Raw genomic sequence first — 26,860 nt, 5'->3', positions numbered from 1 at the left:
TGAAGAACAGCTTCACAGGCCCCTGAGCCACTTGGGGGTGAGTGACCAGAATGTGCAGATGTGTGCTTCTTTTCTTTCCCCCCAGCAACCGGGTATTGTGCTGAACTCTGAATTTACAGTCAGCTATAAAACACAAACACAAGCACACAGTCCCCCACTGTGTCCATCCGTGACAGTCCATTTAAGCACAGTTAAGTGTGGGTGTGGATTTGTGTGTAAAGAAACAAGCCATGGAAGGGAAGGCACAGCGGGGCTGGCTGCCACATGGCAAAGTTCTTCACAAGGGAAGAACACCTGACTTGTACACACATGGCTCAGCCCAGCTCAAGTCAAAGCAAGTTTATTGGTGAGAGATCGGTTTGGGCGCTGTCAAATTAAAAACTTTTCTCCTTCTGAGCACCTTGAAGTACATAGAACACAAAGGCAGGATGACAATTACAACCAAAATGCTGAAGACACAGGAAGGCCTTGCTAAGGTCAGGGCCTCAGAGCAGCGCCGCACGTACACACGAGCTGCGGGGCAGCCTGTCCCTGCTCACAGCACTTCTGACACTTCTCAAGAGGGGACAGAGCTGTTTACAGGAAACCATTTGTTCCAGGGGCTGCCACCCCCCGCCCCCAGCGACGTCCCCTTCCCACCCCACCTTTCATCGCAGCTTATTTTGCTCCCGGGCAGCGGTCACAGAGCCCATCCAGGCTGGAATTTGAAACCAAGCGTCTCAGACAGCACGGCTGGGGCAAATGGTGCCACCATCAATTTTGGAACTCAGTTTCAGGGAGTTTTGATTCTATTTGTACAGGAGCTAATGAGTAGCTTGGGACGTGAACAGCAACCCCAGGGCATAATTGTGAGAGCCTGATGATAGATTCTCGGTCCCCTGCTCTAATTATACAGGCAAAATTGGAATGGGAATGAGAATAGACAAGAACGGGATTACAGGTCCCCCGTCAGATTAATGCTATCATTTTCCCAAGCACCGACACCTTTTGAGGATTAGCAAAGAAGGCAACAATCACCTCCACCAGGAAAGAAAAAGACTTTAAAAAGAGATATAAAAATGAAGTAGCCGAGCTTCCACATTAGGAAAGCTGTGCCTGGAGCCACTGCTGCAAGAGCAGCGATCACCAAGCAACCGTTCCATACAGTAAAACCATAAGGCACTAATCACATTCTGCTCATTACAATCATCACATGACTAAAAATTGACATTCATAAATTAAAAAGAAAACAACCAAACAAATCACTGTACATGTTAAAAAGGCAATTTTCCCCCATTAAAAACAGTTCCCGATTCTCAGTTTTAAGGATTTTCCTGCCCCTGGCCCCCACCAGGCATCACCATACAGTCAGGTCGAGCGTTTGACCGAAGTTCTGCTGGTTAACATGTATCTATCACACAAACATCCCAAGGCAAAAGCAGAAGACACTTTGTTGAGAACTTACTCAGTGATCCCATGAATGTCACCATCAGATGTCAGAGGTGTCAGTCAGCCATCCTGCTGGCCGCAGTACTGCAAAATGCTCAAATACTCCCATCCTACGTGCAGCCACGTGATTTTAGAGCTCACTTGCATCTACACTCCAACGTACAACTGGAGTATAAGCTCCCCATACGCAGCCACGCAGAGAGGAGCACAGGGGAGACAGCAGCATTTGCTTCTTGGTACTGCTCCACGAGGATGCTTCAGTCCCTGTCTGGAAGCCCTTGTCTGAGAGCAGCCAGGTCCCTTAAATTCATCCTATTTATCCCTTGCTGGAGTTGAAAGCAGTTGCCCCATGAGGACGCAATCAGCAACGTTCGCTTCCTTCAGAGGAGCACCAGACAATCCCATTTTGGTCAGTATTGATCAAAGTACAAAACACAACCTGGTAGTGAACGTATTTGTGCCCCACTGCTGATCCCCAAAGCCATTCCAGAGTTCCTTTAGAGGCAAAGGATCTGTTAAGGCTTTTTTTTCTCTGTACTGATCACTGTAAAATATCACCTAAATATTGCACGCTATTTGTCTGCTTAAATATTTAAAAAACAAAATCTCATTTCCCAGAGATTAGTAGTGATAATAATTATTAATAAAAAATGCTAAAATAAAATAAAATAAAATATGGAGTTAACCTCTCCATGCAAATCTGCTGGAATATGAGACAGTTATCAGGCAGGGCCAGCACAGGTCCATCTGTGCAGAGATTTAGCAACAGGATTTTTGAAACAAGTGGACAGCACAAATGCCAAATATTTTTGCCCTTTCTAAACGCTACAGTGATTGTAAATTGAGACCTACCCATGAAACGCACTGTATGCTTCCATCAGCACAATGCAGCATCTAAAGTCATTGCGAGACAGCCTCTCTAATGTCAGTTATAAACACCCGACCTGTAGTCAGGACATCTAGAAATAAATAAGTAAGGGAATAGCAGTGAGAGCACCCAACAGCAGACCCCAATGTGACTGCTGGCATGGAGAAGCCTGGTCGGCTGGAACAACCCACCAGCCCTGTGGATTGCCCAGCTCTGAGCAGCAGCTCCATGATGCGGATGGTCTCAGGACAGGTATTTGGTATTGCGATACTGAGCTCGCAAAGGCAGGCGAAGCGCAGCTCGCAGAGCCATTCTGAACTAGTCCAAACCTGGAAGGTGTAACCAACAAGTCTCCCAGGGATCTGATTAGTGTCCCAGCTGTCAGGTCCAGACAACAGTCCTTTGGAGGAAAGCAGGAATCACTCAGCCAGCATCCGCAGGTGCCGCTCGTGCAGAAGCAGTCTGATCTCCCTCACTATTAATGGTGAAATGAACAGGATGGTTGAACTCGTCTGTGGAAAAAAGCACAACCAGGACAATGAGCACAGAGCAACAATAGCTACAGCCATCCACAGAGTGCACAAGGGCTCCACTGAAGGATTTGGGCTAGAAGTCACTGCAGCAAGATACGTAGCAGTCAAAGTGCCTGAGTTTGCAGGCAGGCTGCTACAACTTCAGCTATCATGATTTTCCTTCCAGGAAGAAACCGAGCCCTTCATCTCCTCCATAGCCTTCCTCTTGGTCTTCTCTGTTAGCTACCAATCAAATTCATCTAGACCTGAGATAGCCTGTTTCCTGCTGCCTTTCCATAGCTCTGCATGATGCAGAGATGCCCACTAACAATCCCTGCCACTTCCAGTAGGGAAGAACAGGTGAAATGGTGTTCAACACTGTGGCAACGCTGAGGAGATCGGGGTTTGAACCATCCCCTCTCCCAGCACTGTATCAGGACAAGGCATTTTAATTTTAGTTTCAAGACCCTCATCACTTGTCTCACTAACCTTCAAGGGCTGACAAACAAGCAGAAAACATTAGGAATTACATAGCACAGAGATGAATGAGGAAAACGTCCCGCCTTGTGAAACAGTCAGGCAGAATGAACTTTGGGAAACGCACACAGGTATTTTGAGGTTAAGTATTTCTGTACATCTGCCAAAACCCTCATTCCTGTTGAGCAATGTGACTTTAAAGGACCCAGAATGAACCTGGCTGATTTACACACCCTGAGGCAAAGACACACCACAGACCACTCTGATAACTGCATCAGAGCCTGCAGCTCCTACAGAAGTAGACTGCAGGTCTAGGTCACCATGTTTCAATTCTCATAAAAACTTGCCATTGCAAACTGAACTGGACAAAAGAATTTAAAAAGGGGTGTTTCTCACCATTAGAATGAAGAAATAGAAAACCCACATCCATCCCAGGTTCTCTTGAATCAAAGACACCAGATACTGAAACAGAAGAGGAGAAAATGATTCAAATTGGGAAGATAAGCATGACATTCAGACATCACTCTTTCAGAATTTGTGGGCTGTTAACACGCCATAAAGAGCTGATCACAAAGCCTTCCAGCTGATCTTTTCCTGTCAAGATAGATGACTCAGGACAGCAGCCTTTCAGTGTAAAACCCCATCTCAGCAAAGCAGAGACATCATCCTGAAGCTTTACAGTAACTCACGGCAGCACAGAGACTGAACTGAACTACAGCTTCAAGGGTGACAAATTGACTTCGCTGAATACAGAGTTTTTTGCGCAGAACACCAGGACATAAGTGGATGTAAGTACTCTCAGAAGAGCTAAAAGCTCTAGAATGGCTTATAAATTAGACAGGACACATTCTTTAAGAGCTGTGCAACTACTAACTACTTAACCCTTCATCACAGGCGAGACACTTGAGACTACAGTCTGTTCTGAACTGCATCCTTCTTCTATAGGACATTACAGTGCGTAAAAGAAACTGTATTCCCTATTAGCATGTTTATACTCAATTGCTGCACAAACGCTTCCCTTCTTCAGCACATATTAGCACAAAGCAGGATGTGAGTTTCCAGCACATTCATTGTGCACTTGCTGTTACTCACACACCCCCAGAATGACATCATGCTTGTCTCTGCTGAAATAAATGCCTCGTTAGAATGGGAGGCAGGTGGAATTTTTCAGAACTAAAGGCCTGACTTTTACAACGATGTAAGTTCCAATGGTATGTGTGGGGGAAGACAGAAGCACTGAAGACAATGTAGGAAGAAGACTGAGCACAGCAGTGCGCTTTAATACGTCCACCAGGCACTTGTAATTTTCCATGCTTAATGGAGCTAAGTGGCATCTCTCCTATGAGACAGAACGATTGTATTCATCAGGCAATAAGTGACAAGTACAAACCCAAATCCCCTCAGAGAAAAGAAACTTGCACGCCTTGCCCAAACCATCGGTATTTCACCAGCACTACAGGATGCCTAGAATAGAATTGGCTCCAATCCTCCTGCTGAGTCCTCCCATCCCAAAGCACCACTGTATTCTCCCACAAAGTTATCGCTTGTATTTGAGAAGTAAAAATGCCCCCAGTGGGCACTCTGTCTGCTTCCTCTTCTGCAGCAGTCTGCTCTTCAGGCCCCTGGCAGCAGACTGTAAGGACTATCAAAGTAAGTGGTGCCAGATTTACAGGGTGTAAGAGACATCCGCAAATAAAACGGGGAACCACAAATAAGAGTAAAGCTGAAATCGCTTTGTAAACACTGTAACATTCATAATGGGTGCTCTAATTTTCCTCAGTCCTGTAGGTGAAGTTTTCTGTAAGCAAAGATTTTGCTATTACCTTCGAGCAAAAATGCCAAACAAGCTTCAAAATGTTTGACTCTCCCTCTTTGTGGAGCTGACCTTTTCTTGCTTTTTCCAGTTAAGGGTATGAACTGAGTCTCAGACTCATTGGGTTTATGAAATTGCTATAGCGATAGGGCTAGAAATACTTAGCCTGGTTTTTAGTTAAACTTCAGCCACTGGATCGCAGGACATACTCTCATGGTTGTTTGTTAAACAAATACCACGGATACACACATATCCCCACACTCCATGCAACAGAGGAGTGAGGCATGTGTAACCACAACAGACCCTCCGCCTCATTCTCAGTACTTGTTTTCATTCGTAGCCTCACCTGGCCCACAGCAGCACCAATGCTGCCGGTTCCATCCACAATCCCTGTGACGGTTGCCAGAGCCTCGCTGCTGCCTCTCACCAAATCCTGGCGCCCCAGGTCAGCAGAAATTGCAGAACTGATCATGTTAGAAGGGCCGCCAATGAAAAATCCTGAAACAGCCGAGAAAACAGCCTTGGTGCAAATGAAGCAAGGGGACAGATTCTCAACAGGACGTCTTCTAAACACAGCTCACATACCTACAGCACGCACACACGTTGTCGGCATGCACATCCTCATTCAACAGCACAAGCTAAGTAAGCAGATGTGGCACACTGTGAGGAGTTGAGATGCAACAAATTGAAGGAGCTGCTGTTTAACGGTGTGTGTATGCAAACCCTCAACGTGAAGCACACACAGCACAGGTATGTCCCCCATGCTACAGTCTCATTATCCCAGGGTTGGTGGAGAGATGGAAGAAGAAAAATCTCTGTGGGACAGCAAGTTCTGAGTAGGAGTGTTTGAAAAGAAAGACTCCATTCATGCAGGCTGATCTTAATTCCATAACACAGCATCATACATCTGGTGCACAAAAAGCTCGTGACCCTTCAGAGAACACAGGGCATTCAGGGTCCTGGCAAACACCCACAAAGCTCAACTGCAGTTCACTGCCAGATATTTTGGTACTTCCATCATACTGATCCAAGGCAGACCCCTGCAGTTCCAATCCGTTCTTCCATATAGTATATATTCCATACTTCCCTCTATTATTCTACAGGTAAATCTCAAAAGTAACATAATTTGGGCCTCATATTTTATTCTTCCTGCAAAGCTAGTAGAGATGACAGCACACACAAACGCATTATCGCTACCTAAGCTTGATTTTTCCGCAGTGTATATATACACACACATTATAAACATACAAACATGTCTACTGGCCTAACAGTGGCATTTTAGACAATACCTGTAATTGCCATGATCACAGCATTGATAGGCTTGCTATTAGGAGAACCTGAAGGGGAAAGAAAGGGTAAGTCTTAAGTAAAACAAATGAACTTGAGAACATAATTTATTTATGCCTTTATAGGAACAGCACTATTAGGTACATGCAGCTGCTTTTCCTTCACAATTCCTTGGCACTTCTCAGACATTCTTTTCCCCAGAACCTCAGTTTCTGGCATTATCTGAACTCCTTACTCACTACCACAACTTTGGGCCCCCGTATGGTAAAGTTACCATATATAAGACAAGTTGCAGCCCAGCTGATATCTTCTCAGTCCGTTATCACTCTTACTTGTGACACATACTTCCATCAGTTTGGCTGATAGAAATGTAATTACCACTGCACTAACTTTGTGCTGCAAGTCTGAGACTTCTGCATATCTCGCTCAACTGTACCTTCTGAGTCGAGCACCTGGACTTTTGGCTGCTCTGCTATCTAGTACGAGCTTCAAACTTCTTCAGCAATAATACTGTATTTGCTTCCAGCTCAAAACCTCAGCAGTGAGGTAGCAAAAGTTCTGACAAAACTCCACCAAAAGCAGTCTTTGCTATCTAATGGTCATACATCGCTGCCTTTAATTTGAGACCATTTGAGCAAGCCAGAATGGCTCCGAAAAGGTACACTTTACAGGTCATGTCCAGCTTTGGCAGTCACCTTCATCCACAGACCTCAAAGTGCTCTATAAAAGCTGGCCTGCAATGCCACTTCATTTTAGAGGGAAATACAAAGGAATGAAATGACATAAAAGTGAGTCAAAGCACTCTGGAACCACGGAAGAATACATCTCAAGGTACAAACCCAATGCACTTAGAAGAGCTTCACAGATGTTTCACTGAAATGAGATCTGCCTATATCAATTTTCCTGACAGAGTTTTTCTAATAGCCAGCCAGCAAGAGATGGATCTACTATAAAGGAGGCAGGAACTCTTTGATTTTTAGCACTTTCAGAAAACTAAGTGGTAAAGCCTAAGAGCTTCTGCCTCTTTGTAGTATATACACGTAAATTCATCAGCACAGATCTCCCGCAGATTCTCTTTCCTCTTACTACAGAGACATGCCTTACATTTCCTGCTCTGCCACTTGTGGTTTTGATATAGTGGCAACACCAGAAATCTCACTGACACTAGAGAGGGATTAGTACCACAACTTGTCAGCACACGGAAATCCAACCACTCAGAAAATTCTATCTCATTAATCAGATAATGGATTTCTTCCTGTGCAGTACCACACATGAAGTATAATACACCAAAAGGCACCACTCTGCTTCAGGAGCAGCTTCAAGACCATAACAAGAACAGGGCGTACTCTGTCTTTCTCTAAGAAGCACCAAATGAATGTCTGATCACTATGCAAACAAACCATACTCACGGCTGTATCCAAAGAGAGAGCCTACAGCAAAGAGCAGGCTAATTGCTAGCACCGGAGCTCTCTTTTGTAGCACGTCAGAAATCAAGCCCTGGATAGTTCCACCTGCAAAAGTAGAAGTCATCATCAGGCTTAGGATGCTAACACCTGAACAAAACCAAGTTGTTTCACTGAGTGAAGTGGTCTCTTGCCTTCTGATTGAGGTGCATTTTCTCTACTATCTGGAAGGCAGCATCTCCTGCCCTTACACCTCAGACACAGAGATAACAGTACACCTAAGTGGCCCAAAAAGAGCAGGGAAAACTACTCATGCTACTTTCTAAAGAATTTGTTACTTCTTTTCTTCCCCCTCAGGCACACAGCTATAGCCAGTGTTCCTGCTTTCCTCTTCCTTCCCCTATAGCAACAAACACAGCTCTGAACGTGAGAGAGCTTAATGTTGTGGCTGGTTCCCTTAACTGAAAGAGCAGTTCTTTTTCACAGGGAAGGTATTAAGCACACAGGGGGGCTCACATTCCCCGCTGTCTCACCTACTTAGGGTAGATGCAGCTAATTGCAACGAATGCTGACAGCTGACACAAATCACCCTATGCATCACCACTGCCTCCATAGGAACTGCTACGCTGCTAAGAACTACGGTGTTTGAGAAAGCCTAATTTAGAGAAGGCCACAGAGGCAGAAAAACTGACACTGAAATGATCCAAACAAGGATGTATGCTCTGGGAAAGCAAACTGGACTAGGTAGTAAAGCAAGAAATTGAACGCAGGAGTGTAGGAGCCCAATCACAAAGATGGTGGTTCTTTATTCTGGAGGACTAGAGGCAGATGTTGCAGTCAGCAGGAAAAATACCATTCCATTTTATTTCACTGAAGATAACAGAGCTGTGCCTGCTCTATTGAGCTTTGTGTTGAGTCTGTTCTTATAAATACAGGACAGAAGGTACAGTACAGCACTTCACAGCCCAGACCTCACCTCTCCCTTGAGGGTTCCTATCAGAAATGAAGCAGTGAGCAGTTGGGATGCTGTTTTTTGTGCCTGGCAAGTCCTAGCAAGTGAAGAAAAAGACCTGCTGGGAGTAGTGTCCAAGAATATGATAAAATCCTCTAAACCATTTGTGAACTATCTGGGGGACTAATATGCTCTGCATTTTAGAAAATGGTCAAGCACATACATATGTAAGAAGCCTATTTATATATTCAGCTAGATTGCAGTGAATGTGACTGCTGAGAGCTGCATTTGCTGTCTTTCAAATGCTAGCAGGGCAGACGCAGAAGATGTCACCACTCCCTTGCTCACTCACCTATGATTCCTCCCACATCATACCAGATGGAAAGCTGGTCAGCTTCTGCTTCCTTCCATCCAAAGTTGTTGCTGAGGTAGAAGGGCAGCCAGAAGAAGAATGAGTAATTCACCAGCTTCAGGCAGGCATAGGCCAAAGAATACTGGAACAAAGAGCAGGCCAGAAAGCAGTTAGCACTTGAGAAAAGCAGAAAGCATTTCTGCTTCTTCCCATACAGCTCTGTACATAGCAGAAGCTTTCAGGGAGAAGTGCTTCTGCATTTCATATAAGAAGACAGCATCATGAAAGCTTAATGCTGAACATCAAAGGGAACCCAGGAACACAAAAATCACTGTCAAGAAGGTTATTTTCTTTTCACTAAATGCAATGGGTTAAAATGCTTCCAGTGCAATCTTGAGAGGAACTGACACAAGGCTTAAAAAGAAAAAAAGAAGAAGAGAAAAAAAAAGGGAAAATTAATATTAAATTCACCTTCTATGGAGAAGGGAGTTAACCACATGACATGAAACAAGCTTGAAATTTAGTCATCTGCACAACATGCTGAGCAAAATAATGTGAAGTAGTTCCTCTGTGCTACTTTCTGTTCTTCAGAAGGCTCACCTGCCTACAGCACACAGAATCACACAGAATCACAGAATTACCTGGGTTGGAAGGGACCTCAAGGATCATGTAGTTCCAACCCCCCTGCCTAGTAGGGCCACCAAACACCAGGACAGAGAAAGTTTCATTCATAACCACCAGGTTATAATACCCAAAGTATTCCAAGTCAGGTTTATTCCAGGAAAGGTTTGGCCAAAGCTAAGCCTCCACACGCAGCAGCTGAGATAAGCTTTTGCTTTTGGCTGCTGAGCTCAACTCCTCCTTAGCCAACAGGAAATCTCCTTTTGTGGATCTTTCCTATGTGGCAAAGGATCTTCCTCTGGGATCGCTGGCCCATCATGCAGCAGGATGAGGCACACTATTTCTGTAATGCCTCCTGATATGATAGACACTGACACAGCAGTTTAAGGGATCCATGTCTGAGGAGGTAAATGAGGATGAAGGTAGTAAAAACTACCTGCTCGGATGACAGCTTATGAGAACATATGTGCTTGAATGTTAAAAATAAAGATCATTCTGACACAAAAATCAGCTCTTCCGAAATTCTCTTAGTACATCATTATTACCAGCTCTGCTCTTTTACAGGACACAAACTAGCTTTTACCACACATGTATGACACAGAGATGTTAGAGTTCTGATTCTGACCATGAAGAATCACTCTGTACAGAGGTATTTATCACAACGTGCTTAGAAACTGTCAAATAGACTGACTAATTTGACACTGAATTTCTGGAGGGCCAAGGCAAAACTGTCTATGCTGAAACTCTTCCAACCATATGACTCAGTCGGAGAAGAAAGGAACTACAGAAAAATAAATACAATCTTTGTATGACTTTAACAGATCTCTGGAGGTTCTCTCAGTGTTTGGTTTCTTACTCACTGATCTGACGTGGAACTCTGGCATAAGACAGAACTCAGACTCAGAGCTGTTTGCGTTGCTGGGTTAACACACAGAACATGCTCTCATCCACTCACTCCTTCTAGATCTTGAGTTGCTTTAATCGCAACAGCCAACTGCTCAGCTCCTTAAAGGTACCTGACAATATCACCCTTTCAGTAGTTCTACTGCGTGATCAAATCTAAATGGTTCACACTTATTACTGAATCAGCTACTCTACCTGCTTCCGTGTACTGACTCTAACATTCAGAGGGTACAGAGTCCACCTGCACAGAAAACTAATGTTATTTTTAATGGCCACTTAATTTTTTCAACTGGATCAAATCTGTGAATTGGGCACTACTGCTGATGCAGGAGCACAAGTTCTTATGCAGGGGACAGGATGAGGACATGGGGAAATTGCATCACCATGCCTTGTTTCCAGTTATCTTTTTAAGAACACCTACTTCGGCTCATTACATCACCATCACACTGACTAAGGCTTTTTCAGGCCAATCTTCTGTTCTAAAGCAACTAAAAAAAGCACACCCAAATATCAGCATCTCAGAGTTCAATGTAATGCTCTGCTGGCAGTAAGAACTCAACTTCTCAGGGTAGGTCAGTTACCTCAGCAAGAAAGGTAGTTTTCTCACTGCCTCCTTTCTAAACTCACCAGCAAAAAGGACAGGATCTCCATAGCCCTAGTTGGCTCACCACATACACTACACGAAGCAGGAGTCCAATGGGAAGAGCAACATGCAACCCCATATCAGGACAGTATTACAGCACACGCACACACAGATAACTACCCCAGCCCCAAGGTTTTAACAGGATAAGTCAGCAATTGAAACACACAGTCAATATATTAACAATCACACTAACAAGTGCAGACAACACAAAAAGTCACATTTGTATTTAGAAAATAAGAAGTCAGATTCCATTCAGGAATCCGTGTTCTCACCAGTACTACACCTGGAAGACAACAAGCCTGGAAAAAGCCGATGGCTTGTGGCTGGCTGTCAGTATCAGACGCTTGAATAGAGTAATTGCCTTCATCATCATCTGCATCATCATCGCCCATCAATGGTCTGTTGGCATCTTCCTCAACACTGCCTTCTTCATCTGCTCCAAGCTCAGGAAGGCCTAAGTTATACAAGGGATATGCAACAGGAACAATGGACCACAGACTGTTCACCCCCTCCCCACTCTAAAGCTACACTCTCTTCTTTTAAGCAGTTCTTCCTTTGAGAAGTTCCCTTGCTCTCCCACACCTCCATCCTCCTTTGGCTTAGAAACGCACCCAGATGCTGTTCTGTAATGTCAACAGGTTCTACCCTTTTTCTTCTAGTGCTCTTGAAAGCATTCTGTCTGATCTTGGTGTTGCCTTTGTCTGCTCTGAGTGTCTGGCCATTAGTTTGAAAGTACACCAAATTAGTGAATTTCCTCCTTACTTGGTGGTTGGGATCCTCGCACCTGGCTCTTGGTTACCACTTGCACTGAGCATGGGGGCTGTGTATACCACCACCTATTCTGACTGCTGCTGCCTGTTAATGCCTCCTCTGGAACGGAAGGCTTAGAACTGCACTGAGCTTTCAGGGCTGCTGAACACTTTTATGCAGGCTCTTTCAGTGCTACCAACTTTATATCCTTTGCAGGCAGCTGGGAAACCTCCTTCATGTCCCCGTCAAAGCTTGCAAAGTCTTTTGTTTTCCTGTCATACTTCAGCTTGCCTACCAGCTTCTTGGAGAAGGACTATATCCTGTCTGAGAGCTGTTCAACTGGCTGCTGGAAGCCTGCACGCTGAAAGCACTTTCTCTTCCTCCCCATTAACAGTTTGCTTCCTGTTTCTTAAAAAACTACTGGTTTTCCAGGTAAAGGAAAACTCAGAATTCCTAACTGGAAGGATTGGAAGTGGGCTGCTTTGTTTTGTTTTGTTTTTTTAATATCCAGACTCCATACAGATGATGCATGATGACATTCAGTGTGATTTTGGTAAGAGCATTTTCTATACTCAAGTACAACAGCATTTGGTAAGAATGCTGAGGATTAGTGCTGTCAGTACAAGCAGCACTTTTAGTACTACATGGAAAGCTGCAAATCTGCTTCCCAGGGAAGAACTGAAATACTACAGCCCTCTACTACTTACCCACTTCCTTTGGTGAAGTCAGGAGCCCACAGAAGACAATTACTCCTCCAGCAAACTGGACTGAGGCAGTCACCAAGAAGGCATACTGAAGATAAATTAAAAAGATACTATTTAAGAAGGTTTTCAGCCACATGGGCTTCTTTGATCAATGAGGATGTCTCTACATCCTGACCCTGTCAGGAAGTAAATACAGCTACAACTCAGACTACATCCATGAAACTTGGAAACAAGTGACCTATGCATCGCCTGAACAGACTTGGTTCTATCCAGGTGATGGAGGAAGGAGCTCACTCAGTACAATCACAGATCCACCTACACTGGTAGGCACTGCTTAAAGCAGTTGCAAACACCAAATTCTGACTCCCCTGAGCAAGCTGGTCTGTTCAATCAGGTCGACCCTCCAAAAGCAGATTCCACAGGTTCTGGGACCCTCCTCCAGTGCTTAACTGATTTCACGGTGAAATGTTTTTCCAAATTCCAGCTGACACCTTCCCTGATTCACTTTATAGCCACTGTTTCTTGCTCTCTTACTCTGCAACCCAGAAAAGAATCTGATCCTGATTTCTCATCTCATCCTTGAAAGGCTACTATTTGGTGCCCAATAAGGTTTCTCTTCTCAGCCCTGTTTGTCTGTCCGTGCACATCATGTGCTCCAACATGCCTCGGTTCCCTGTGTTCAGTCGCCTGCCTGGCATACAACAAGCAATATAAAGCACACTTGGCCTATTCCCAACAAGAAGCTGTATCTCTGCACCTGTCAAACTACACCACTACTCAGCAGTAATGAACTCACTTTAGTGAGAACCTGCGATGGACATGATTCGAAGAGCATTTTAAGCCACTCAGATCAGAAGAGAATACACTAAAGCATTAAGACTCTTCAAAAACTTCACCCACGTTGCCAAGAAGTCTCAAGTTCATTCCTCCCAAATCTGAAGGGTTAGGAAAGGAATAACATTCTGTTCTGCCTCCTGCTTCCTACCATAGAATTACAGAAGATGAAACTGGATGTTCAGATAAGAAGAAAAACATTCCTATTAACCCAATCAGACATGCAGGCCTAGCTAGAAGCCAGACAGCAATACCTACCTCGTAGCCATACTTGAGAACGCAGGAGGCAAGGAACGCCCCAAGGATATTTCCCACAGATGCACAGGCACTCCAGAGGCCAAATACAAAACCTCTCCTGCAGAAATGAAAGAGAATTTGGAGGGGAGGACGTAGGGAGAGGTGATATTAGGAGCAATAAAGTTACAACATTTTCTTGCCTGCCCCAAAGAGAATCAAAGGTCTCTTACAGCAAAGAAAACACAGAGCAACTTGGGGACACCAAATGAATAAGCAAGAAATGTTCTGTCCTGAAACACTTGTATTACAGGAGAGATAAACTAGCTTACAAGCTATGGCTGCAGCTCATCAATAGTATCCCCCACAGACAGACTCAGCACTCAGACAAGTCACTTTCCACTTGAGCTCTTTAGTGACAAGTGGTCAGAAATAGTTAATCCAGTGGCAAGACAAACTGAACTCCACCACTTTGCACTACAAACCTTTTCAAGTTTGACTTTGTGTCTCGAGCACACACAGATGTGTTCATACCAAACTGTTCCATGGCTCCGGAAGAGATAACAGAAGAAAGTAAGGCATCCCACACAACTTCAGTTCTAACTGAAATGCTGGCAAAAGAGAGTTGTGCCTTTCTGGTTTGAGACTTCCAGCTCAGCCAGCTATTCAACAGGTCAAAAAAGTGAGTCACTGCAGAAATCTCAGCTTACCCAGCTTTTCCAAACCAATTGCCCATGACAGCAACTACACAGGGCCAACCAGTGGACTGCAGCAAGCCATTCACAACCCAGAGACAGCAGTAGAACCACTTGTTGTAGAAATGCAACCATTCTGTGAGGGTGCCGAAGAAGAATACCTAGGGAAGAATAAGTAGAATTAGTAAAAGATAATAATAAAACAGAAAAGAAACCATGAGGCTACTCTTGGAAGCTGAGAGTGAGAAGTAAAGGCATTACAGGAAGAAGGTTCCTGGCAGAGCCCAGGCCGGAGGCTGGCGTGGTATTGTTTGAGCAATGGCTCAGAGCTAACAGCACCCTCTGCTGAGCCACCACAGCACCAACTCTGGAGCCCAAACAGCCTGGGAGAGAAAAACATCTTTTCAGCACTTCCACTCCAAAAGACTTATTTTTGTAAATGACCCACTCGTAGCCAAAGGAAGAGACAAACACTTTCAGTAACAATGCTAAAAACACAGCGGCCTCTTGATTTGTTGCTGTACTGACATCTGAAACCACAGGTCTCCACGCAAACACAAAGCCTCCAGTAGCTCTTTATCTTTGCAAAAATTAACATAAATATTACAGCCAGGTTCCAAATTACTACAAGCCCTAATCCAAACTAGCCAGAATAAACACAGTGCGCTGGATATGCGCCTGCCTGTGATCACGTGCCTGAAGAATGCAGCGGACCACAGCAGGCTTCACAGCTGATGGGTCAAAACAACTCTACCCGGTTTACATTGCTTCAGTGGCTAGAAAACCACAATGAGATAAAACTGATGGATGCTCATCTGCAGTGGCTTGAACTTGAAGAATGCTTTTGTTTTATGCAGTTGTGCATTTCTGATGTACGCCCTGTTGCCAATTGCAAAATAAGCAGATGAATGCTTTGTACTCTTAGCATGCCCTTTAAAGAAGGCAGCAAGAATTGCATCTGCAGGCAAAAAAAACTTGATGCCAACATACATGTTCACAGAGAACAGTTATAACACCAGGCGGTCCCAGAAAGTCCAAATACACTGATGTTGTACAAAAGCTATTCATCAAGTCTCTAGGCAGTGTCTCAAACACAGGAATTTCCTTCTGACACAGTATCCATAAATAGATATTACAGGAAGAGTTGAGTCATCCCATACGTGCACTGAGACCACTGAGGTACAGCTACAGCTCAAGACAAGGTTCACATAGAAACAGTCTCTTCTCCAAAAATAGATCCCTGTCCAGATCCCCTAACGGAGGTATTTCTAAATCACACCAGTATGTTTTAACTTACCACCAGAGCAGATGAACACATGCCAAAAGACAAAACCCAGCGTAAATTCAGACGGTCACCAACAATGCCACTCACAAAGAGACCCTGAGAACAAAACACAACAATGAATAAGTCCACAAAATGAGTACCTGCAAGAATTAAGATGAAGTAGAATGGGCAAGCAGACCCAAATGTTTCTATATCAGCTTATGGGTTGGTTCTAACCACTTCTTCTGCTGCCAAAAATCATAGAATCACTCAGGTTGGAAAAGACCTTAAAGATCACCAAGTCCAACAGCAACTGAACCATACTACCCTAACTAACAACCCTCCTCTAAATCATGTCCCTGAGCACCACATCCAAACGGCTCTTAAACACATGCAGGGATGGTGACTCAACCACCCCCCTGGGGAGCCCATTGCAGTGCTTAACAACCCCTTCTGTAAAGAAGTGCTTCCTGACATCCAACCTGAACTTACCCTGGTGCAACTTGAGGCCATTTCCCCTCATCCTGTCACCTGTCACCAGTGAGAAGAGACCAACCCAGCTCTCACTGCAATCACCTTCCAGGTATTTAAGAGAGCTGTTTTTCCTAAGTTGTCCATTCAATTCCTTATGTTTAAAAATTTCAGCAGTTTTTGGAGAGCTCAAACTCCCCCCCTCCCCACTCTCTCATGAAAGGTGTGTAAGAAACGTTGAAGTGACAGTACTTCACTTGCACTTGTCAACACCCACATGGGACACAAATGGAACAAACACAACCAAAGGAAAAGAAACGCACCCAAACCAAGCTTTTTAACTGCATTAATGCTAAGTAAGTCCAAGAAGGCCCTGTCCATCTGCTCCAAACATGGGCGCATCAGATCTGCATCAGATTCAACTACAGCTCAGCAGCATTGGGTTAGTTTTACTCACCACAGCATAGGAAAACAAAAAAATAGTGTCCAACGTTCCCAAGAAGAGAGTTGCTTCTTCTGCACTTGGAAATAAATGGTTGCTGTTCCATAGCTACAGGGAGAAAAGTGTAACAGGTAACCAGGGAGAAGCACAGTTCATTACACTCTTCTCAATGCAAACCCCAACGCCAAAGCAGAAGAGCATCTGGCCCCAGCAACCTCCTATTCTTCCAACACTTTAATCAACAAATAAAGAACAATTCTCACGTTATTCATTGCAGAAAATGCCCGCTGCCATTTTGTTTCACATCTAAACGACAAGCCAAGTGAGAAATGCAACTTCCCCCTGGATCAAGACAAATGACTGGAAAACAAACTCTGCTTCTAACAAGCACACAACTGTTAGACAACTTCATACATGCAAACACTGAAGACTATCTTAATGAATAATACAATAAAGGCATATTCTGTTTATGTGCAGTGCCTCTCTTGTAGCTATCTTCCTGTCTTCAGTAAATGAATAATTCCCTTAAAGCCTTTGTGGCAGAAACTATAACAAGGCATGACAGACAACAAACAGAAAAGTGAGAACACAAAAGGAACGCAGGGAAGAAGCAGACTGGATAGAAACTATGCACAGTGAACTTCAGTCACTAATTCTTCCATTTTTTGTGTTAACCTATATTCAGTATGATCAAACAAAGGAAAAGGTCCCGTTGTCCACAAACTTGCATTAGAGACATCAGTGGAAAAAAGCTTTGAGGATGACTTGAAGAATGAACAAAGTGTATTAGGACAATGCTTCCCCCACACTTTATCCCCATTAGAAAAACAAGCAAACAATCCAAACCTGGCCTACAAATGTATCTAACTCAACTACTGTCAGGTTTAGTTTGATTCTGCCTCCCCAAAGGAACATCCTACGCAGACAGCACCAATTATACAACTGCTTAGTTTAAGAGACTTAACTTCGATATGGCCAATCAACACAGCTTCTGCTTAAGTCTCACATGTCAAAGGAAACTAATAAGGCCCTTGAAAAACATTCGCTGCCACTTGAAGCCACCAGCACCTACTTATAGCAGTAGATGTCAACTTTTATCAGATTCCTGGAGTTCCACAAGCTATTAAGTGTCTTAGAAAGGTAAGAGAATCAAATCTCTTGTCACTAGGTTTGAACTTATTATAAAACCCCCAGACGACTTACAAATCCATAAAGACTGAGAAGTGCAGATCTAATAAAATCACGGTATCGTTACCAGCACCGGAAAGCCAGAGCCAGGATGTTAAAGGACTGTAACCCCATTCACTGCTCTCCTTTATTGCCTCCGGCACTTCAAAGCAGGATCCCTCCTTCCCCCTCCCTCACCTCCTCTGTTCTGTTGGCTCTATGAGCAGGGGGGTGTCCCAGTCTCAATCAGAACACCAACTTCCTTACTAATTTCTCTCTGGGAACCACTAGGAAAGTGTTCAACACCAGCTGGTAATCCAGAAAACTACATTCATTAACCTGAAGTTTCCACACACATTCAGAGAAGCAGCCCTGACAGCAAGAAATAAAAGAGCCTCTTCAGCACTACAACCTAAGCTTACTGGAATCTACTCATCTTTCTTAGCACTTGCTGGTTACCTCATTTGGCCGGAGCTCAAAAGTTGTGCTGTTCAGGCAGGACGGAGTCCACTGGTTTGAAATGCTGACTTTGACATTACTGAACGTCTTTCTGGAAGCGTGGAGCAAGGAGTAACTGCCAGAAAAAAACACAAGCACAGGTTGGCCAAATCTTCTCTGCTGGTCATATGGGAAAGGGCAAGACTCAAAAGTCAGACATATGCTCCAAGGAACAGAGAACTGACATTTTGGAGATGGTTGCTAGCAACAGGAGCTCCGAAAACATGGGCAGACACTGACTTCAGAGAGGGAGAATCTGTCTTGTGCACCCACCCAGGACAACCCTTCTGCCACGGGCTGTGTTCCTGGCAGTCAGTCTCACCTTTGGTGAGGGCTCTGTTGGTGGCTGCATTCCCCAAGGGCACCGCAAGCTTCACTTAGCTACTGCAGGACTCTCAGACCAGCTGTTTCTATTGACTTTTTGTGTTTGCTTTCAAGGCTCAGAGCCAAAAATAAGAGTACGTCCCTACTTCTGCTCTCCTTCTTTAGACGAGCTCTGTACCTCCCCACGTTCAGTGAAACAAACACCGCTCTGTAGAAGGACACAGCCTACCTGAAGAAGGTCAGCAGGAACACCACAACATGATGATGAGTGCAATGGGACACCAGGCCTCTGTTTGCAGGCTGCCTCCGTGAGCTTCCAGGCACAGCCATGGCCCTGCTCCCGCCCAGGCAGCAAAGGTTGCTCGATGCTTAGGTCATTTTGTCTGCTTGCTTAAAGAGAAGAAGGTGGGAAGGGAGAAAAGAAGAAAGCATACGAATTAAAACACAAGTCTAAATACAGTGCTGGTCACCAAACAGCCAGAATTCAGCAGGAATGGCTCTGCTATTCCTCCTCACTTCAGTTCACGTTTCTATCCATCTCATCAGCTGTACATCCCTCGACAACTCGCATTTTTTCATTCCCATTCCCCAAGCACCCCTTGGTCATCCTCCAACCCATGTATTTCTTGCATTCCTCAGTACCCATCACTGAGGAGTCCTCCAGGATCTACCAACTGCAGCTCTTCCCATGTCAAATGCTATTTGACAGAGCAAATTCTCAGCAACACTATTTTTCAACACAGTCACCGCTATTGGCCGTGCAGTTTCACCATCGATGAACAAGTGCCTTCACACCTTCCCCTGGCCTGAGCAGATGGGAGCCAAAAGGCACCAAACCAGGACTATACAATTGCTGTGGTAGGATAGTCCAGCCAAGACTGACACTGTGCTCCACAGTCTTCAGATTGGTACAGCTGCTGTGCTGCAGGAGGAAGGTTGTCTTCTTCTTTGGCCTGACTCCAGAAGTTGGAGCCTTCAGCTCAGTCAGCATCACGATGTAGTGGTCAGAGTTGATGGTGTGATCCAGGGCAGCATCACCTTCAGCCTCATACTGGCTCAACAGGTCCTGATGAAGTTGCACGTGCTGCTCTTTCTGTTCCTAAGTGAGCATTCGTGGGACCCACACTGCAAACTCTGCACTATTCCAACACTGTCGCTGTCATTTCCAATGCGCTGACACCAATATTCAGCTCTGTACACCATTCCCTGGTTGTTATCACCAATGGAGACACTCTTCACTCCGTACTGTGTACAGCAATCTGGAATGCATCTTGTCCTCCACGTCACTGCTGTAATGCACCACACACAGCCTCTCTGTGCTCACACCCACCCTTTGATGTTCAGCAAGCACCGATGAATGCCCACCATGCCCACATCCCTCAGTGCCACATCCACACGGCTCCGGAACACCTCTGGGGACGGTGACTGCACCACCTCCCTGTGCAGCCTGTGCCAGCACAGCACCGCTCCTGCCGAGAGGAAACGTTCCGTAACACCCGACCCGAACCTCGCCAGGTGCATCGTAAATCCATCCATCCATCCATCCATCCCCCTCCCATCAGCTCCCGGCCCCGCATCCCCCCGTACCGCACTGTGCCGAACCTCCGCGGCGCTCAGGAAGCGGCGACCCGGAACGGCGGTGTCGGTCCACGGGCACGGCGGGACTTGTAGGCCGGGAGTCCGCCCGGCGGCCCCGCCTCGCAGCCGGCGTGGAAGGGAGGGGAGGGGAGGGGAAGGAAGCGGCACCGCCCCGGCCGAGGGGCGGAGGGAGAGGAGAAGGAAGGGCTGGGACTACGTTTCCCGTCGACCCGGTGCGGCGGGGCGGGGTACAAAGCGGCGCTACCTGGGCGGCAGGTGAGCCGTGCAGGTGGGGCGGCTCTGGTTCGGGTCGTGCTGCTGCTGGAGGTGCGGGCAGCCCTTGTTCGGGGTACGGCCCTTCACCCCGTGCTTTGCCGGCACTGCAGGACCGGGCTGCGGGATGCCGTTCTCCAGCTCCAGCGCGGACGACGCGTTCGATTACCTCTTTAAGATCATCCTGATCGGGGACTCCAACGTGGGGAAGACGTGCGTGGTGCACCGCTTCAAGACGGGGCAGTTCTACGAGAAGCAGCAGAACACCATCGGGGTGGACTTCACCGTGCGCTCCGTGGATATCGACGGCAAGAAGGTCAAGGTGGGTGATGGGAGCGGGCTGGGAGGCGCCTCGGGGCGGGACTGCGGCCCTGCCTCCATTACCGCATCGAGAGCGGCATCCCGGGGTCTGAAGGGGGAATGTGAGAAGGAACGGGACAGACTCTATAGCGGGGTCTGCTGTGGTGGGATAAGGGGAGGTTTAAACTAGACATCAGGAGAAAGTGTTTTACCATAAGCATAGTGGAGCACTGGCACAGTGACACCCTAAGAGGCGGCGGATGCCCCATCCCTGCTGATACCCAAAGTCAGGCTCTGAGTACCCTGATGTAGCTGTGGGTGTTTGGGACCTCAAAGATCATCTAGTTTCAGCCCCTCTGCTATGGACAGGGTCACCAAACACTGGACCAGACTGCCACATCCACCCTGGATCTACTGGCCTTCACAACTTGATTCCTTTCTCTTGCAGATCCAAGTGTGGGACACGGCTGGTCAGGAGCGCTTCCGGACAATAACCCAGTCCTATTACAGGAGCGCCCATGGAGCCATCCTTGCCTACGACCTCACTAGGAGGTCCACGTTTGAGTCTATTCCTCACTGGATTCATGAGGTTGAAAAGTATGGTGCTGCAAACTTGGTCATGATGTTAATTGGTAGGAATCTAAATATTATGTTTTATAACTTTTCTAATATATGTGCAAAATCCTCCCCACTGTTGCTTAGAGCACCCGTGAACCTCTTAATTAAAAGGGGAACGTGGTTTTAATTAAAATAATGAAAATACACATCTCAAATAATTAAAAAGAAAGCCACAGCCTGACCCTGGTAGGACGGGGCCCACTGCAGACAGTGAAATCTCTTCACGTTTTCCTTTCCTGCTGAAATAATGTGAGGATCTTGTTGGTAGCGTAGCAAGCAAATACAACCCTATCGGTGTTAGAATGGCTGTAAGCCTGACCCTGTGCTCCTGATGTGGAGGAATGCAGCGGTTTGATAACTCAAAATGAAGAGGGATGCACAGAGCAACACAACTCCTCCTTCTCATTTTTCCTCCCTGTTCGTGTGGTAATGCTTGTCCATTGCTCTGTAATGTGACTCTGACTGGGTAAGACGGTTACACAGGCACACAGCTTCTGCAAAGCATTAAGCAGTCTGCTTGCATTTCTCTTCCTCCTTTATTCCGCTAGCGTTCAAGATGCTTTGCCTCTCGAGGAAAGGAATGAGTAGAAATTGCTGAGGTTTGGAGATAAGAGGAAGCAGGATGATTCTTTCCCTTTGGGTTTCAGGTTATTATTGCTCTTTCCCTCCCCCAAGAAAGAAGCTGCAAATGAGAGCCCTGACATGCTCAAGCGATCGAGCCTTTATCTACTTTCCACCGCAGCACAGAGCTGAGAGCAATGCACGCAGCCACAGCAGCTCAGACTGGCTTTTAAGGATAGGCAGCACTGAGCCCTGGAGCACAACAGGCGTGAGATTGAAGCTGCTGCTGGTGCCTCTAGCAAACGACGTGCTTCTGGTGCTGTGGTTCTTCCTGTTCTTCCTCTGAGGAAACAAACAACAAATTCTGACCTGCTTGTGAGTTGGGAGGAAGGAAGGAAGAAAGAAAGAGGCAGGGGGGGAAAAAAAAACCCACAACAACCCACAAACCTCAGTAGGGTTTTTCTAAGTCATAATGATTGCAAATAACAGGAGCTGTTAGTGTGTGTGGTGGGGTCCTTTTTGTTTGTTTTTTTCTCTTAAGTTCTGAATTTAGTAACAATCAAGCAAGGCAGCTCTGGGGGCTTGTGCTTTGCTGATGTTGTTTGTTCCCTTTGGGAAAAGCGAGAAGTGACTTAAGAAGGGAAGGGCAGCTGGGTTATACACACTGCGGTGTCATGATCTGCGTGTGGTGAAAGGTTGTCTTGGAGCTAAGAAGGTAGACTTAAGGCAGGCACTGCATGTACCAGGGCTGATGATAATCCAACAAGTGTGGCAACTACTTAAAACACCTCATGGAAAATACCCTTGTGTGTTTATAGTTTCTATCAGATTATGATTATGTTGTTCTGAGTAGGATTTTCATCTGGGTGCTTTCAAAGAATCCTCTGGCACTGCTACCTAGAGCAAATAACTAGATAACCACTGGTTTTTGTGGGTCTTCTTTTCTTAACTCATTTGATTAGCTGTGGTTTTCATCCACGTTCTGTGTCAGTGGCTCTGACGTGCTCACGTCTTGCTTTTCCAGTAACTCGTTTCCATTGTAATAATCCCACTGGTTTAGTGGGAGTTACTGATAATAGGTGAATGGTTGGACTGGATGATCTTTTAGGTCTTTTCCAACCTCGGTGATTCTGTGATTCTGTTATTTAACAGAACTGAAATAACCCAATAATTCAGTCTCTCACATTTTTGTTTCCTTTATCTGCGACGCATTATCTGTTTGCCTTCTTTTTAAGGGAACAAGTCAGACATGGTGGATAAGCGACAAGTCCTGTTTGAAGATGCCTGCACTCTGGCTGAGAAGTATGGGCTTCTCGCTGTACTGGAGACATCAGCCAAAGAAGCTCAGAACATTGAAGAGGTGTTTGTGTTGATGGCTAAGGAGCTGATAGCCCGAAATACCTTGCAGCTTCATGGAGAGAGTCCTCCAAACAGCGTCTACCTTGATTCCAGGCCGGTGATTGCCAGTCCAAGTGCAGAGAAGACGCAGTGCCTTTGTTGAATGCTCTCTGTGGGAACAAGAAAGTTGGAAGTCCTCATTTTTCTGAGGCTATGTTTGATCTCAGTTTAATTCAGATGATGGAAGTTTGCTACGTGGCCTCGAGCCATCTCTCGTATTTCCACCTTGCAGTTTGGTGTGTAAGTATCTTCAGCGATCACTGTTGCTGTTGGCAGCACAGGTTGCTTGGAACATGGCAACTGATACCTTAACGGGAACTTGTAAGCTGAGAGAGCTCAGGAAGCTGCCAGCCTTTGCCTTAACCAAAGAGAACTGTAAAGGGAAAAAAAGCGATTGCCTTTAACTATATGTTTGAGACGTTTTCCTGGCTATGTCAGGAGATAAATTTGCACTAGGAGCTGCATTGATTTGATTCTTCTGAGATGTGTCGTCTGTTGTAGTGCAAGCTTTCCAGCCAGCAGCTTTAAAATGCCTGTTGTACTTGGACAGCACTAACCCACTGCTGCCTTAGCTTTCATGTAGGGGAGGGCCTGATGTCAGGCACGGAGCCACCCATGCCGAGCTATTGAAGACCAGCATTTGTAAGAGGGTGCAATTTCACAGCTGTATTGCTTTCCTCGCTAGACAAAGCTGGAGTCATCCTCAGTCCTTCAAAGCAGGCAGGATATGGTACGTTAGGGTCCCAACCCTCTCCTGGGAGTCAGAACCACTGTCTTTCATTTTGTTCTTGAATTATAGGAGCTGTAACTAGTAGTGAGCTGTCTCGTTACACAGAGTTATTAGGAGCACTGAAGCTTCCAAGGCCACAGTAGCCTCTATTAATGCTGGGGTGAAAGGGCTACTTTGTTTTCTTAAGCCTGTCTTGCTTCTGATATACTGATCTTTATCAAAAGCCGACTGATAGCTTGTTTGAAAGTGCAATGGTGGAGTGTGCCCGTAGATTTCTTTTCAAAGGCTTGAAAAAGAAGGGATTCAAGTCTGTGTAAAATAGCAACAAGGAATATGGATTAGCAATGCAAGCTCACCTTAGAGCAGTTAAGGGATGGGTGCTGAGCATACAAGTATGGACACTGTTGCCTGGGAGACTTAATCAAATATCTTGGTAAGCAGTGGAAAGATTTTTGTCTTGTCCCTACTAAGTGCAAGCAGTGCTACTGGAAGACTCAATTCTATGCACAGGAACTGAGAGCAGGTGGAGGGTTTTGTTAATGTTTTCAGTAGATATAAACAGTGGAGGAAAAGAGGGGGAAGGGAGGAGGGGAAAGCAATAATATACAGGAGAAGCCTTCAGATGTACACAGTCCACGTGTACTGAAGTGTGTCACTTAAGCTGTTAATGTTTAAGCTATCAACTTGAAATCACACTCTAACGATAAAATACAGTCTTGGTTATATGGAAAGAAGCCCTGGGAAGGTTGGCGAGCTGCCACTTGACAAGATGGCGCTTTACCTGTGATGTTTCACAAGTTCCTGAAAAGCAGGGGAGAAGATGTAGCAAATCCTTCTGGAAAAACTTGTCTGAAAAGCACAAAAAAATAGAGTAAAATTGCTGATTTAGCCTTGAACATCTATTTATTATTATTGATTGCTCTGGCCAGGCTCTTTCCTACTGCACACTAAGAACAGTGGTTAATTCAGCCACCCATAAACATAGCAGAAAGCTGCCCAGCTCAGGCTTGCACTTGAGCTGTTGTGTTTTGTTCTGCTCTGTTCCCTTTCATTTGATGGGTGTAATGATCTCCCTATCTTTCCCTACCCCCCCTCAAGAATCTGGTCTTAAATACTTTCCCTGCCATTCACCTTTGTGCAACTCAAACAGGAGTCCGTGCTTTCCTTTGGTTGCTTCTGCCTGCTGCCTTTCAGAACCCTCTAAGCAGTTATAGTGAATGGCTCCCACAGGGTCACTCTTCATTCACAGGAAGAGCTTAGAGTGAGCTGCAGCAGTTGCTGAGATTTTCAGGGTGCAGATTAATAGACTTATTCATAAGGTAGGAGCCGATATGAAGAAAACTACCAGCTCTGTTAACAAGCTTTATCCTGTTGTTCTGGAGTGCACAATAGCAACCATCAGACGTGTCACTTTTGCCAGTGCCTTTATCACAGCTAATGGAAGCCAGCAGCTGCTGCCCATGGAAGTTAACCAAGAAACATATCCACACCCATGTCACGTGAAGCAGGCGGCACCTCCCCACGTGGTAGGGCAAAGAACTGAAAGGATTCTGAAATGGAGTGTGCACTGAAACCTCTTAAAAGCTGACTGGCTTAAAAGTAAGCATGATCACAACCCAATGATGTGGAAGGCGCAGGGCACTACTTATGTGGTCACACTTCTCTATGTACATAAGGAACAGGCTCTTTGTAGCAAAAGCTGAGGTTCTTACCTAGTCAGTACAGAATAGTTGAAAAGGAAACCAAGAAGGCACATCCCAGGCCCATGTGTGGTACAGAGCTCTGTCCTGGAGCCTCCTTTCAGGAAGCAGATGTATGCCAGTGCTCTGGGACAGAACCAAAGCTACCTTTTTCCCCAGCAGGCAAGTGTTCTAACCACAGCTACTCCTCCCCAGCTCTCATTTATGGAGTAGGGCTGCTAATGAAGCTGAGGCAAAAATTTAACATACTCACAACTTGGATTGCCTTGATAACAGCTGTATCCCTAAATGTTACTGCTTATCAGTTATCACTGCCAAATCTGGCTGGATTTGCTCACCGGACACAAGGCTTACCTCAATTGCATGTGTACACAGAGTTAAATACTGCCTCCAATTCTACAGCTGATTTAAGTTGCCTTTGTAGCTCCTCTGTTGGCATTTTACAGCACAGTCCCATATTCTATCTCAATCCCAAGATCTGTGTGGATTACCTCCCTTTAAGCTGCTGCAGCATGAATAATGCCATATAGACAAGTCCCACTCCAAACAGGAGATGCTCTGTACCTCAAGCCACGCTCCAAACAGAAATTCATGTTGTGCCTCCCATAACAGGAAAGAGTTACTATGCATTTCCTTAAATGAACCAGGCCTCCCAGCAGCAAGATTACAGAACGCGTTGTTGCTATCAGGAAAGAGCAGCACTTAAAAGGATTGTAAAGAAGCAGAGGCCCAGATGAACTGAAGCAGCAGTTAAGCTGTTCAGAAGCACCCTTTGCTTTTACAATTGCAATCAGACCAAGGAGAACATCCCAGCACTGCTATGAATACTCTACTCTTATTCTCCTCCCAATCTCTTCAGTTTCTCTATCTTTGGAACTTAACTTACTTACCATGTACTACGTTTTCTTTTTCAGTTTTGCTCTCCCTGTTTGCACATTAAAAATTGATCTTTGTTGTCATGAGTTTATTTGTTCTTACAGAGGAAAACCACAGCAGCCTACCAACATTCTTCACTCACCTCAAAGGCCCCACACTTGTCAGTCATCCCCCTTGGTAGGGT

At 45.5% G+C, this 26,860-nt stretch overlaps 2 protein-coding genes across 5 annotated transcripts; one reads left to right on the top strand and one right to left on the bottom strand.

Moving 5' to 3' along the window:
* Positions 1 to 324: 324 nt before the first annotated feature.
* On the bottom strand, positions 325 to 20,363 carry SLC37A3 (solute carrier family 37 member 3). 3 transcript variants are annotated; one of them, XM_015866948.2, is made up of 15 exons: positions 20,230 to 20,363; positions 18,872 to 19,032; positions 18,280 to 18,394; positions 16,669 to 16,761; positions 15,774 to 15,857; positions 14,492 to 14,637; positions 13,806 to 13,902; positions 12,717 to 12,801; positions 11,532 to 11,713; positions 9,093 to 9,234; positions 7,795 to 7,896; positions 6,388 to 6,435; positions 5,445 to 5,596; positions 3,682 to 3,747; positions 325 to 2,808 (listed from the first exon to the last, which is right to left on the bottom strand). In XM_015866948.2, the coding sequence occupies exons 2-15, from the start codon at positions 18,970 to 18,972 to the stop codon at positions 2,716 to 2,718; spliced, it is 1,506 nt and encodes a 501-aa protein (XP_015722434.1). In that variant the 5' UTR covers positions 18,973 to 19,032; positions 20,230 to 20,363; the 3' UTR covers positions 325 to 2,715. The 3 variants fall into 3 exon arrangements, with proteins under 3 accessions (XP_015722434.1, XP_015722440.1, XP_015722449.1); XM_015866954.2 differs by having other exon boundaries at positions 20,245 to 20,359; XM_015866963.2 differs by having other exon boundaries at positions 18,872 to 19,028; positions 20,230 to 20,354.
* Positions 20,364 to 20,393: 30 nt separating this feature from the next.
* Positions 20,394 to 26,762, top strand: RAB19 (RAB19, member RAS oncogene family). 2 transcript variants are annotated; one of them, XM_015867002.2, is made up of 4 exons: positions 20,394 to 20,496; positions 20,607 to 20,815; positions 21,242 to 21,425; positions 23,208 to 26,762. In XM_015867002.2, exons 2-4 carry the CDS (start codon positions 20,621 to 20,623, stop codon positions 23,471 to 23,473), a joined length of 645 nt encoding a protein of 214 aa, XP_015722488.1. In that variant the 5' UTR covers positions 20,394 to 20,496; positions 20,607 to 20,620; the 3' UTR covers positions 23,474 to 26,762. The 2 variants fall into 2 exon arrangements, with proteins under 2 accessions (XP_015722488.1, XP_015722497.1); XM_015867011.2 differs by having other exon boundaries at positions 20,404 to 20,509.
* The last annotated feature ends 98 nt before the right edge of the window (positions 26,763 to 26,860 follow it).

This window comes from Coturnix japonica, chromosome 1 (assembly GCF_001577835.2).
Source record: "Coturnix japonica isolate 7356 chromosome 1, Coturnix japonica 2.1, whole genome shotgun sequence".
NCBI classification, from domain to species: domain Eukaryota; kingdom Metazoa; phylum Chordata; class Aves; order Galliformes; family Phasianidae; genus Coturnix; species Coturnix japonica.
This window is presented reverse-complemented; position numbering and strand designations above follow the sequence as displayed.

Excerpts from the sequence above, each read along its gene's own strand:
- RAB19 (XM_015867002.2), top strand. The coding sequence starts at position 20,621 with ATGCCGTTCTCCAGCTCCAGCGCGGACGACGCGTTCGATTACCTCTTT. Across the intron at positions 20,816-21,241 it reads TCGACGGCAAGAAGGTCAAG|ATCCAAGTGTGGGACACGGC; the intron begins GTGGGTGATGGG and ends TTTCTCTTGCAG. Across the intron at positions 21,426-23,207 it reads CTTGGTCATGATGTTAATTG|GGAACAAGTCAGACATGGTG; the intron begins GTAGGAATCTAA and ends CTTCTTTTTAAG.
- SLC37A3 (XM_015866948.2), bottom strand. The coding sequence starts at position 18,972 with ATGGCTGTGCCTGGAAGCTCACGGAGGCAGCCTGCAAACAGAGGCCTG. Across the intron at positions 16,762-18,279 it reads TTGAGCTCCGGCCAAATGAG|CTATGGAACAGCAACCATTT; the intron begins GTAACCAGCAAG and ends TTCTCCCTGTAG. Across the intron at positions 7,897-9,092 it reads TGATGTGGGAGGAATCATAG|GTGGAACTATCCAGGGCTTG; the intron begins GTGAGTGAGCAA and ends CTACTTTTGCAG.